Below are 13,211 nucleotides of genomic sequence, written 5' to 3' on the forward strand. Positions count from 1 at the left end.
ACTGTACATGTGCTTTGCAGAAAGACAACTGTAACCTGAAGGGGTGTTACACAAAACCATTTAATTTTCAAAAGTAATTTTGAAAGTCTCAAATCACGCATTGAATTGTCAACTGCAAAATGTATTGTCAGATTGCACATTGAATTGCCAACTGCAAAATGCATCGTCAAATTGCATGACAAAATCACATATTGAATTTCCACTTGACAAATTAATTGCCATTTGAATTATGACACTGAAAAACGGAGATGAAAGACGCTAAAGATAGTTTCCGTTATTGCGACTTGGCAATTAAGTTGAACAGTAAGAGAAACTGAACTCATTTTCTTCCTATGAATGGCTATAGCCATTACAATTTCGTCCTTAACATCGGTCAAGTGAGTCGTCTCTCACAAGACCGCAGTCAAGTCAGCCGCTCTTCAAATTCTGTTGCGCATTTTGTCTGGCGTTTACGGTAAAGACGCGACCAAAAACCTACGTCAGGAAAGACAATCTTTCTATTTGTATTTTTTTATATTCAAAACATTACAACTTTCACCCAAGCTTTTCAAAAACCTATTTAGCATTATTGCATCATATTACATAATTAATTAATTACATCTGTCATACATTTCAAACATTTCGTCCAATTACACACATTAGACCATTTCAGGTGTCATTATTTTCAAAAGACATATTTCACAAATTAAATTTTTTTGCGAAATGATACAGTTTCAGTAAGCACGTGAAGCCTGATGGCTTTTCCTTGGAGCCACTTGAACGCCGCTTCTCTTGTGTGCAGCGTGATGAACCAACATCCAGTTTTAAATATTGTTTGTGTACATATCGGTACCTGAAATTTTTTATATCGTTTATCAGTTAAATACTCCGGAAATCAGGAGTGTCAGCTAGGATGGGCTCCTTTTAAGAAGTCAGTGGGATCCAATTTGTAATTATTTGATGCTATAATTGTTTTAATATTGTCTTTATTGTGCATTATTTGTTAAATCTGTGTGGAATCAATGGGATCAATGAGAAGACTTTGACTAATAAACGACAATAAAATAGTGATTCAATTTTCTTTTATTTATAATTAGTCACTTATGTAGCCTACATTCTAGTACCTGTTGCCTATTCGTGTTTATTATTATTATTATTTTGTGTTCACTTTTTCTGAAGCCATTGCAGTACACATATTATTTGGATTGAAATATTGACTATTTTGAAAAGTAACCGGAAGTGCTGAGTATTTACCTCTGGTCAGTCTGACTGCGGTTGAGCTGTGTAGGGTTGACAGTAGTCTTATCAGTGGTTTCACTGGCTGTTCAAACTCTCTGCTGCTTGCTGACAGTAGCTCTTGGATTGCATGGTGCCACTCGAATGCAAACGGAGCAGCTTGAAGATATATTTTCCACAAAACTGATAATTCTAGGAGATAAATACGAACGTCCTTTCAGTTGTTGCACGTCTCAATGGACACTGTTCAGGTAGGTGAGGTAATTAGTAAATAGCTAGGTTAGCATGAGTTAACGTTGGTATTAGCATGTCGCTAGCAGGGCTTGGCTAACAAGGGCAGGGCCAGTTAGCCACAAGGTGATAAACAAAACAGGTAAGCTAATACCAATATATCGATAGTGAACGCTGAAAGCTGGCTTTAATTCTTTTAACATTACACGTAAGTTAGTTACTTCTGGGCGTGTTGTTCGTCTTCTTATACAGTTTGTTTGTTGTCCCTAGAAACTGGTGTCTGGATTTACTCTGGACCTGGGACCACTGAAAGAACCCCTTGGATTTATTCGTGTCCTAGAATGGGTGAGTGAAGGCAAAATACATTTAAGTACCGTTAAATCTGCCCAAATTAGAAATTAAGCAACGTCATCTGTGTTTATAAGTAACTTTATTGTTTTCAGCCGCGGATATCCTCGGCATTCCTCAAGTTTGACTCTCATTTGATTCTCGTGATGTTAATATTTGCTAGTAGTTGATTTGACCAAATCCAGATACGGTACAAGTGTCTACGGGAAGAAGCTAATGGTAGACACACTGTAGCTAAGTTATTTCATATACTGAGGTACAAAGGCAAACGAAAACTTGAACCTAATCAACTGTTGCAGGTTCTTCTGTCCCTGCCTTGGGGAACTGTGGAGTCTTGGCTTCTGACCTGCTTTCCTTACTTTAATTGTGCCGTACCTTGTAGCCTTACAGTGAATGTTAGCTGCCGTTTCTCCAAGTAAAATGTTAACCTAAAAGAGAATGTCAGGTTTCTGATGTAAGCTTTTTACACCTTTTCCGTTGTAAAACTTAATTGTAGCAGTGGACCAAAGTGGAAACCGAAACATTTACTTGCAAGTCGTTGCATACCTTTAGACAGCTAAGCTTTCTCTTTTAATAGGACTTTGCTGTGATGTTTTTTTTCCCTTGATTTAGCGTCTGCTAAATGACTAAATGTAAATGTAAGCTCTGCTACCTTTGACAGGAGTAGTTTTGATGTTGTGTGTTGCTACAGAAAAATACAGACTCAGTAAAGTAGGTGATTATGGTGGGTAAAATCGAGAGTACTCCTTTTGGTGCTTCAATGAACCAGCTCTGGATGGAATGCTAGCTGCTGAGAATCAAATAGCTTAGATATGTGCTATGGCACAGTAGAAGGGAAGAGAAGAGGTCTGTGCAGTTGACTTTATTACAAGTAAGTTGTATTGACTGCTTACTAAAAAAAGAAAACAGTCCAGGAATGCGCACTCATATGTGACAGCTAATACTAGTAGTGCTCTGTGTCTCTATTTCATGCAGGCTACTGTGCTAAATGTTCCATTACAGCTGGGTGTGTGTGTGTGTGTGTGTGTGTGTGTTTAAGGCGTGGGCTTTAGGAGCAGCTATATCCTGTTGCTAATTAACATACATAGCAGTTTTTTTTCATTGATATAAAGAGGTGGTAAGTAAATAAATACATTTATCCAAGTACAATACTTCAATGGAAAATTGTAAAATAAAATATTGTACCTTTTACATCACTGTTTGCTGGATTTTGCAGTATTAGGTTTTGCAGATGTAGATTATTAATATAAATGCAGTCAGCTAATAAGTTGACTGTGTATTTTGTGAGTATGTGTACTTCTAACACCTCTGCTGCTGTGGAGGTTCACACCAGGAAAATGTGTTTAAAAAAAAAAAAAAAAAAAAAGTCTGCCGTACTGTTCCAGTATTTATCTTTATTGCACAATAACCACTGTCACATTTGGGTATGAAAATATATAAATATCAGCTCAATTTTAACTGAAGTGTTTTTGTTAGCTTTGCCTTTTATTTTTAATGGACAAGAGCAGTTAGATGATCATGCAGGTCATAAACCACTCACCAGTTTGTTTTAATTATCTAAATGATGTTAATTGAAGCCAAAGTGAAATCGGATTAAATTTTGTTGTATTCAGATTTCAACTATATATGTTTTTTCACAGCAGATACTTCAGCAGGACAAGCACAGGTGTGATTAATAACATCATTAATGACTTGTGATAAACAGAAGCCATTCTAAAACAAACAATTTTACAATAATTTATAGAAGTAGATATGCATAAAGAGCACTAAAGGTAAAGCTAGGCACAGTATAACTAGCCAAACTAGCTAGCTGGATGTCTCCCCTTGCTCTGCATTAATATTTGGTGGGCTTGCGGTGCTACATGTACTAGAAGCTGTCTAGTCAACTAAATGTAATGCAACTGCTGTCTATGTTGAAAGGTGTTTTGCATCTTTCAAATTTGATTTTCAAAGCTATAACCTTTGTTTTTGAAATTTAAAATCTTACTGTTTCCAATGTCTTGAGTTGGTTCAGCAATTTGTCATTAGTCTCCTTCATTTGCAAGAATGAAATACACAGAATTCTTCTAGGGTGATGTATTTTAGCTTTGAAAGAAAAGGTGTGCCTGCCTCCTCTCCATGTTGTTGGAAGGCATTAGCCATTAGCCATTTTAGCAGTTTTTCAGTGTCAGCAGGAAGGTAGTCACCACTTTAAAAGGCGGTGGTCATGCTATTTTTGCAGTTACGACCTGCCGGGTGTGTATATGGTTCATCATTCTCATATGTCCACGTGATGTGCTATATTCAAATAAAGACTGATGAATAAAATGAAATTGCTGGTGTCAGAACCTTGTGACTGGCTGCTACTTCTTATCTGTCCTGCCACTCCTCCACTAGGAGAGATAGTGTGAAAGGCTTCATCTGGGAAGCTATGTTGGACACTGGACTCTAGACAAGGAACCCACTCCCAGCCTGGAGAGTTTATTTGGGGTGCTGTCCGATTGGCCAGGCTGTGTCAAACAGGGATGAGATGAAAGCTAAGAAATGTTGTGGAGAGCCAGAGACATCTGAAAGATGAAACCCATTCCTGAAAGTCCTCAATGGGCCTGAAGCTTGCTAAATACTGCTCTCCATTTCTCTCTCTCTCTCTCTCTCGCTCTTGCTCTCTCCCTGTGTGTGTGTGTGTGTGTGTGTGTGTGTTTCTGTTTCTGTTTATCATGGTGCCATTACTATGTTACTACAACCTGCATGCTGCCCACCTTAGTGCCTAGCCTGTGCTTTGGCTTGTTGTATTTATCTGTATTGTAGTTGAAAAGGATCCTGGTGATTTGGGAATGTGCTTTGGTAGATGTGGGCGTAAGTGAACAAAGGGCATTATTCTTGAGAGAAAGTACGGAAGCAAGAATCACATGCTTTAATGAGAAGCTTTTCATTGGAGGAAGGATGTCCATGGAGGGGAAGAGGTGTGTATAAGGAGCTGCCCCACTCAACATAGTGTTTCTGCAAACTATATTGTTTACAGAGCAGATTTTCTTGTGACCATATGAACACTGTCACATTACAAGCATGAATCTTCTGTTTGTATGTTTGTAATTGAGTTAAATGATTCCAAACTCACATATTCTGAGTGAAGGCCATTTTTTTTGGCCCTTTTGGCTGATCACAAACATGAAGCACATTTGGATTGGACTGTATAAAACAAGCAGTACATTGAGGAAGACAACATGGACGTGAGAAAATTGTCTATTGACTAAATAAATCATCAATAAACTGAAATAATCTCCAAATTAAAGATTAAATTAGCCACTAATGTAAATAATCATTAGCTGCAGTACTGGCATGTACCACTCACTACATACCTAATTTGTCCATTGTTTAACAGACATATTAAATAAATATCGGATGAGATTGCTTTCTTTAATCGAGTGCTGTTTTTCCAATTTGAGAGCACACTTTAGCGATTTCCTGTTCAGATTTTGTTTTGCTTTCTCTCAAAACCCTTCTCTCACATTCTGAATGTATCTGCTGGTGTTCAAATGTTGCTTCTGCTCGCTCTCAAAACATCTCACCCTTGTTTCTGTGTTGAACAACCTCAGAGGACCCTATCAAAATTCACAAGCCAATAGGATACCAGGCATAGCTGACTAATGACAGTTAAAACAGAAATATAGAGGACTAGGCATTTAACTCAGCAACTTTTAATATTACTTTATGCAGGCAGTGTAACAAACAGGAAGACTATCGGGTTTCTTAAAAAAAAATTTGCCATTAGTGAATGGCAACCCTAATGAAACAGTATAGACATGTCATCCTGTAAATAACATGTGAATCCCAACAACATTGGAATTGACTTAGATGGAAATGCCTTGTGTACCGATATACAGTGGCAGGAAAAAGTTTCTAACGATCTTCATCTAAGTCTAAAGTATGAACAAATACAATGTGCCTAAATTACACAAAAATTTTGATCTTTCATGTCTTTATTAAGAAAAACCATAAAAACCTCACAGTGCGGGTGGAAAAGGTATATTATGAATCCTTTGAATAATGTTCTCAAAAAAGGTCATTGGAGTCATGTATTAGCATAAGTTAAGAAAATTTGAAGAAGAATACGCTTATGTAACCCATGCCTTGGCAAAAATAGCTTTCAGAGCATCTACAAGAATTGTTGAGTTACAAAAAGCTGGAAAGGGTTACAAAGTGATGTCAAAGACTTTAGAACTTCACAAGTCTAAAGTTAGGCAAACAATCTACAAATGGAGACACTTTGCAACTGTGGCTACTGTACCAAGTAGTGGGCATCCATTCAAAATGACTCCAAGAGGAAAACAAACCCATTAATAAGGTAAAGAAGCAGCCTGAGTGACAGACCAAGATTTATAGGCAACATTGGAACTGGCTAACATCTGTGTTAATGAGACTATAATATGTAAAAACATTGAAGAAGCAGATTGTCTGTGGCAGAACACTTCGAAGGAAGCCGCTGTTTTCTAAAAAGAACATTGCTGACACTCCACAGCAGTATTGCTGAATGTTTTGTGGACTAATAAAACTAGAGTGAACTATTTTGAAAGAACACACAGCACTACATTTGACATAAAAAAGGGCACAGCATATCATCAATCATCATGAAAACATCATCTCAAATGTTTAGTAGGAAACATCATGATTTGGACCTGCTTTGTTGCATCAGGGCCTGGCCAGCTTGCAGTGATTGGGCCAACAAACGCCAGAATGTCTGTACATCAGATGAAACTCTGTAGAGGTTGGTTGATGCAACAAGACAATGACCCAAAACATACAACAGAATCTTCAGAGTGACCAAGTCAGAGCCTAGACCTTAACCCAAAAGAGAGCTATAGAACGACATTAAGAGAGCCATACACGAGATGTCAACAGAATATGACAGACCTAAAGCAGTTCTGCTTGAACAGTATCTACTGTACACAGTGGCCATCAGTGTACTGCTTAGGCTGGAAAATCTAGCTTGAGATCCTTTCCCACCTTGAGAACGTTGTCTGAATCAGACACAAACGGCAATATTTAAAGTCAGGCCCGTTTGACTAATAAACAACAATTCCTGATGGTGGTGATCCTGTGTTAAACCTGAAGTGGCATCACAGTTTTTCTGCACAGTCAGTTCATGTTAAAGGTTATAGGAAATGTTCACCCCCCCCCCCACGTTCCATTCTTTCTGCTGGTGTCTGCAGTGTCAGTGGTTTAAGACAACAGCATTTTTTTCTCCCTTGAGAAGGAACATTTTTGCTGACATTCATATTTCTTATACAGTAAATAAACTTCACTCACACATACATTTGGCATTACAAGTACTACTGTACAACCCTGTATATATTTGTCTAATCCTAGGTGGGAACACACAGAAGAAACCAATACTTGTCTCCAAGAACAGTGTCATAGTTGCACAATATGGCATTTGAGCACACGTGAACTAGGAAAAGACTGCTTTTTCTAAAAGCTTGGCTCAAAGTCTGGTTTGTTAACTTCATGTAAAATCGTTGTGCCATGTTTGCGTTAAGCTTTCTGTGAGGGAGGGCGTTTCCTGTATGGAAAAAGGATGTGACAGTTGGAGAGAAGAGTGATAGTAAAGTCGGAAAGTTAGTTCACAGCAAAAACTGAAAAAAAATCTCTTGCCAATAGACGTGTACAGTGGGCCACGATATCATTTTTAATGTAGAAGCTATTTTACATCCTATAAGGTTGCATACTTTGAAAGAGTCTTTGTTAATTTTGTAGAAATATTTAGAAAGATAGTCTAGTTGTTAAGATAGTCATTAAATTGGCTTTATTTACATTTTAAAACAAACCTTCAGATAATCTATCTGAATGTAGAAGAATTATGTTTCATTTCCTTTGAAACCGAAAGCCTGATAGTCAAGCAGCTCTCTTTTCATATCTTTTCTTTCTCTGCCTTTGCAGGTCTTCAACATCTTTGCTTTTGCCACCACTGGAGGTTACTCTGGGACAACTCACTTCACAGTCAAATGTTCAACTCAGGAACACAATGTAAATGCTACGTTTGGCTACCCATTCAGGTACTGTGTAATAAAAACATTTTATAAATTAAAAGTGATACATTTAAGACCCTGTAATATTCCTTTCTGATCATGCTGCATACTATCATACAGCGCAGTTGAAGGTTATGTTTTTGTCTTTGTAAAACTTCTTAATTATTCTACATTCTCTCTTCTTGCATTCCTTGGATAAAAGAGGTATGGTGTTGTTTTTTCTGAAATGGAAAAAAAAAGAGAGTATAAAAGCATAAAAGGAGTGTTTAAAGCACCTACCCCTCTTTGTCCCTCCCTTCAGGTTGTCAGCGTACCCCTATCAATTGCCGTCATGTGGCAGCAGTACAACCAATACGACCTACCTGCAGGGTGACTTCTCCTCCTCAGCAGAGTTCTTTGTGTGTGTCGGTGTGTTTGGGTTCCTTTATTGCACTGCCACACTGATCCTCTACCTAGGCTACCAGACTGTCTACCGCCAGACAAGTCGCGGCCCCATCATAGTGAGTACACATCCTTTCTTTTAGCCTACAGACAGTAGGTATCAGACAAGTCAAATAGTACACAGTTTACATCACATGCCAGTAATGTGCATTTGACCACGTGTGATTGACTAACGCAGCTACATAAACATGTCAGGAAACCACGTCTTTGGAATAGTAATCAAAAGAAAAACCTCAGGAAATCCTAATCTTATTTTTTAGCCTAAGAGGAACTCATACTGTTTATGGGAGATAATTCAGAGAAAAGCTTAAGGCAAAACATCAGCATCCATTGATCATACAGCTATCACAATCAAAACACAACAAATTACAACAAAAGTTATCTCAAGACGCTTAACAGTGTAAGGTTTAAGACCTTACAAAATGTAACTGTAATACAGAATTATAAAGAAAACCTAACAACCCCTATTTGAGCAAGCGCGAGGCAACAGTGGAGAGGAAAAACTCCCTCCAGCTGACCAAACCTCCAGCAGAACCAGGCTCATAGTTAATATCTTTGCATGTTCTATTTTGAACAATGTTTTAATTTGAGTTCTGCTGGAGGTTTCTATTTTCATTTTTACTTAAAGCATTAACAAATAAGAAGTCCCAAACTTTTTGAAACTGTGTGGGTTGTTTTTTTTTTTTTTTTTAAACAGCAGATGTTTCTATGAATCAGGGAGTAAGAACTTTCCAAGTATCGATGTCATTGTAAACATGCATACTGTGTACTCCTTGCAGGACCTGGTGGTGACTGCTGCCTTTGCCTTCCTGTGGCTTGTGTCTTCCTCAGCTTGGGGAAAAGGTCTGACAGATGTCAAATGGGCCACTAACCCTCACCACCTAGTGGAGCAATGTCCAAGCATCTGTCAAGCAGGTGACGTTCCTTCTATGGGTCGCCTCAATGCCTCAGTGGTAAGTCGTGCTTAATAGTGTACATGCTGCTAATCTTGTGAACTCAGCCTTGTCAATATTGTATCAACATTTTTAATATTGAGAAACTCTTCCTACTTTACATGTTTTAAGGGCACAGCAAAGCTGTCCTAATACCTGATCATTTTAAAACAACTGCTGACTTTGTCCACAAAACTCTGTAAAGGAAGAAGGGAAGAGAGCCATGACAGGATTTTAAATTGGCAGTTTAATCCATTCCAGTCACTGTAAAATGGCCAAACTAAAGGTTTGAGTACCCATTGTGCATAGACACATACAGACCATGACAGCAGACTAGAAGCATTGGCAAAACATCACCTCGCTTATTTTTTCTAATGTGTCAGGTTCACATTGTTTTATAGGCCTACAGAGAATTAAAAATATCAAATACACAGGCAGGTGAAATATTAATTTGTTCATAGTGTGTTTTCATGAGACTTGTTTTCTGTAATTTTAACTGCTTTGGATTTAATTATTTGTTCTAACAGAATTTCTATTTCTTGCTCCTGCTCATGAAAAACTATTATGCATCATTTATGACAGAATTTGAGCTGATATGCAAATTCTGGCCTGTCGCCACAGTGACTACATGTTGTAACTGCCCGTGTGAACAAACTAGCAATGTTCACCTTTTAGCTCTCACAAACTTTAGTCACAGCTGAAGACATCATAGTTTGTATTTTGCATATTAGATATATTATTGCCTGTTGGCTACCACTGTTTTCAGCACAGTATTCCAAAAGCTACTGGAACCTGACTGATAATACTGTTAAGAATTGTTCAATATACCTGTACCGCCAGTGCCATCTGGTGTTCAAAATCAAAATATTTTCTTGTCATGATACTAGTCTTAATGATTGCAACATTTCTTTTTGGAGCAAAAGTGTAGTGTTAACTACAGTATGCAAAATAAAATTTGAACATGCATTGTAAAATGAAAATGTAGTCTTACAATAGCATTTTTTTTATTTTCCATTTTTGCATGCACTACTCAAGACAACACTTTTAACCTTTCAAGTCAAACTTGCCTTAAGGAACAAAACACAGAATTTCACAAAACACAAAATTTCAGTCAAGACAGATGAAGCCTTCCAAATGGAATGTGAAATGTCTTTAAGTACTTAAAACAAGCCCAGTTGATACTTAGGAGCATTTTTGGATAACCATGACCTGGATGACTCGTGGTCCGAATGATGAATCTTCAGTCAAAGTAAAGATGTTTACCACAAAACATGAAAGTGTGCAGTAAACAATATTTGTCCCGCCAAACATATCTAATCTCCAATAATTGTTTCTTTTTCTGTCCTTGTTCAGACCTTTGGGTTTTTGAACTTGATCCTGTGGGCAGGTAACTGCTGGTTCATTTACAAGGAGACTCCTTTCCACAAGGATCCCAACCCACCAGCAACCGTGGAGGAAGGAGGGGCCCCTGGGCCGTAGCCACATCACTGAGGGTCCTTGAGCATAGCCCAGGCCCCACAGGAGAAATGCTTTGTGCCCAACACTGGTCCCTATAAACAAAACAAAAGTAATTACCCTAAATACCCACATCACTAGCCAGAATTATTTTCACTTAATGATTATCTAAATGTAGCCTAGTTCCCCAATGGCTGTGTCCTTTGTTTATAAGTCAATAATCATCCAATCCCTATGTGCCTAAAAGTGCAAATGCAAATTTCAATACCTATACACTTATGTTCAAGTGCTGCTGCAATGTGGCCTGACATAAAACCTAAAACGTATGTATGTGGTGTTCATCTATGCTCAGCAGGAATCCAGTAGGCCCTGCTCTTCTTACATTATGTCATCTGTAAGTGGAAGTGCCACAGAACAAATTCCAAGTACTCCAACTCTAAACATGTCAGTCACTTCACTTTCAATAGAAGAGTGGCCTAGTGGTAAATATATGATTAGTGCTCTTTTTCCTCCTGTTAAAGCAGCTGATGACACCACAGCCCTCAACTGTCTCAGAGCCATTAGACTAGGTAATGATCAACAGCCTTGCCATGCCCACAGCAGTGTCCTGCTTAGATGTATTGCAATACACTACATAACCACATAGTTACAGCACTTTGAACACACTTTGATCACCCTGGACTTACCTGTTGATCTCAAAGAATACACACTACAAGTGAAAAGAAAAATCACACCACAGTATGCTGCACTTCTTTATACTTCTATTGGGAAAGCAGAGACCTTTTTTATCATTTTGAGCAACGTTTTAGGTTGTGATGGTGTCTTAAATATATTTAGCCTGTATCCAGAACAAGGCAGGCTCACCACATGTTTACTCACTTTGTTGAGTTTACTGCGTTTTGTTCCTGTCTGATCAAAATGTTACATTTAGGCTACTCTGTAACACTAAGGGTAATACTTGTTTCAACTACAGTTTGCAAAAGATAACTTGCAATAACATTATTTATATAAATTCCAAATGCCTTTATATCTACATTAATTCTTCCATTGCATCTTTTTAAGATCAATGTTGGGTTTCTATTTGTATTTCCCAAGTATCACTGTGCAGCTTCTCTTTGATTTTCTTGTTGTTTTGTAACACTGTCAAATTTGCTGTTATGTGTCTTACCACTGAGCAGCTTTAGGCTCAAGCATTTGACTATAACTAGTTTAAGAACACAAGTTAAAATGTGATTACCAGGCTAATGTTCTCTGGCTGTATTTATGACCTTTGGCTATAACTTTATATTGAACTCTTACAGTTGTTCAGAGTCACTCTTGATGACTTTTTGTCAATACATTGACTAAAAGCATTGCACTAAGTGGGATGTAATGATCTCTATGAAGTTTATGTGCATTAATTGATTGTTTTGAGTTCAGATCAGTCTGTGCAGCTATTCTATTTCATGCCACTGTAGGGAATGTATGTTGGGCTGCTTGAGGCACTTAAAGTCAAATTTCTTGCTCAGTTTTAAAAGATTAATTTTAGTTAAAGTAGATTTAACCACAGTGTTATATGGATGTTGATGTAATGATTTATTGACATTGGACTTATTTACTTACTAATTTTATGCCATGTTTGTGTAAAAGTAAAAAAAAAATGAAACAATGCTTTATCTGACTTTAAGAAGTTAGTGGGAAAACATGAGAGCTGCAACTGCTGGATTCTGGTCTCTTTTTCTTAATTAAATCACACAGTGACTTAATAATTTAGTACATGTTTACTCCATACCGCCCATCCACATGATTTACAGGTATTTGAATCCACAAGGTGTAGAATTTTAGCCAAATAGTATCAATCCTGCTATTAGCTCAGTTCATGAAATCAAAAAAAATCCTTAACTTGTCCATGGAAATGACCAAAAAGTCTATATAGTTTAATAACATAAGATAAACCTTAATAATCCCAAAGGGAAATTCAGGTTGTCTTGACGATAGAAAGATAGTGACATAGGTAAGTAATCATCTGCTGTTGGCTAGGGTGTTGTAGAGCCTGATGGCTGTGGGGATAAAGGATAAAGGATCTCCTGTATATTTCAGTGAGTCATGGATTATCATTTTATATATTGATAGATAGATAGATAGATAGACACACACACACACACACACACAAAACCCTGAATGCTTCATCCCTTACGGCGAAGGGATCTGCTGGGTCACTGCAAATCAAAACACAGCTTCTCTGTGTGACCACCTTTATCCTGTCATAAAGCATTTCCATCCTAATGGGAGTGGTCTCTTCCAGGATTCCCTTCATCCACAGGGCTCAAAGGGTCACTGAATGGTTTGATGAGAATGAAAATGATGTGAATCATGCTATGGCCTTCACCAGCAGTGTAGACTTAACTAAACATCAAATATCTTTTGACAGAATTTTCACTTCAGAATTGCTGTGCAGGTGGAACATGGTAGAGGTATTTCAAAAATATATACTCGCATGTTAACAGTAACATCTGCTTTCTGCACACCTGTTTTCTAGCAATATCACTGTGTACAAATACCATGGGACACATACAAGGAAATCTTGCATTCATGTGAAGTAAAA

The 13,211-nt window shown here is 37.7% G+C and overlaps 1 protein-coding gene across 1 annotated transcript; it reads left to right on the forward strand.

The window, feature by feature from the left end:
* The first annotated feature begins 1,250 nt into the window (after positions 1–1,250).
* Positions 1,251–12,379, forward strand: sypl2a (synaptophysin-like 2a). Its single transcript, XM_026344719.2, has 6 exons — positions 1,251–1,466; positions 1,717–1,791; positions 7,711–7,826; positions 8,101–8,299; positions 9,020–9,193; positions 10,526–12,379. Exons 1-6 carry the CDS (start codon positions 1,452–1,454, stop codon positions 10,649–10,651), a joined length of 705 nt encoding a protein of 234 aa, XP_026200504.1. The 5' UTR covers positions 1,251–1,451; the 3' UTR covers positions 10,652–12,379.
* Positions 12,380–13,211: the final 832 nt, after the last annotated feature.

This window comes from Anabas testudineus, chromosome 5 (genome assembly GCF_900324465.2).
Source record: "Anabas testudineus chromosome 5, fAnaTes1.2, whole genome shotgun sequence".
Classification (NCBI taxonomy): Eukaryota; Metazoa; Chordata; class Actinopteri; order Anabantiformes; family Anabantidae; genus Anabas; species Anabas testudineus.

Bases quoted from the DNA above. Each gene is read 5' to 3' on its own strand.
- sypl2a (XM_026344719.2), top strand. The intron at 1,792-7,710 runs GTGAGTGAAGGC...CTGCCTTTGCAG, and splicing joins TTATTCGTGTCCTAGAATGG to GTCTTCAACATCTTTGCTTT. The intron at 9,194-10,525 runs GTAAGTCGTGCT...GTCCTTGTTCAG, and splicing joins GTCGCCTCAATGCCTCAGTG to ACCTTTGGGTTTTTGAACTT.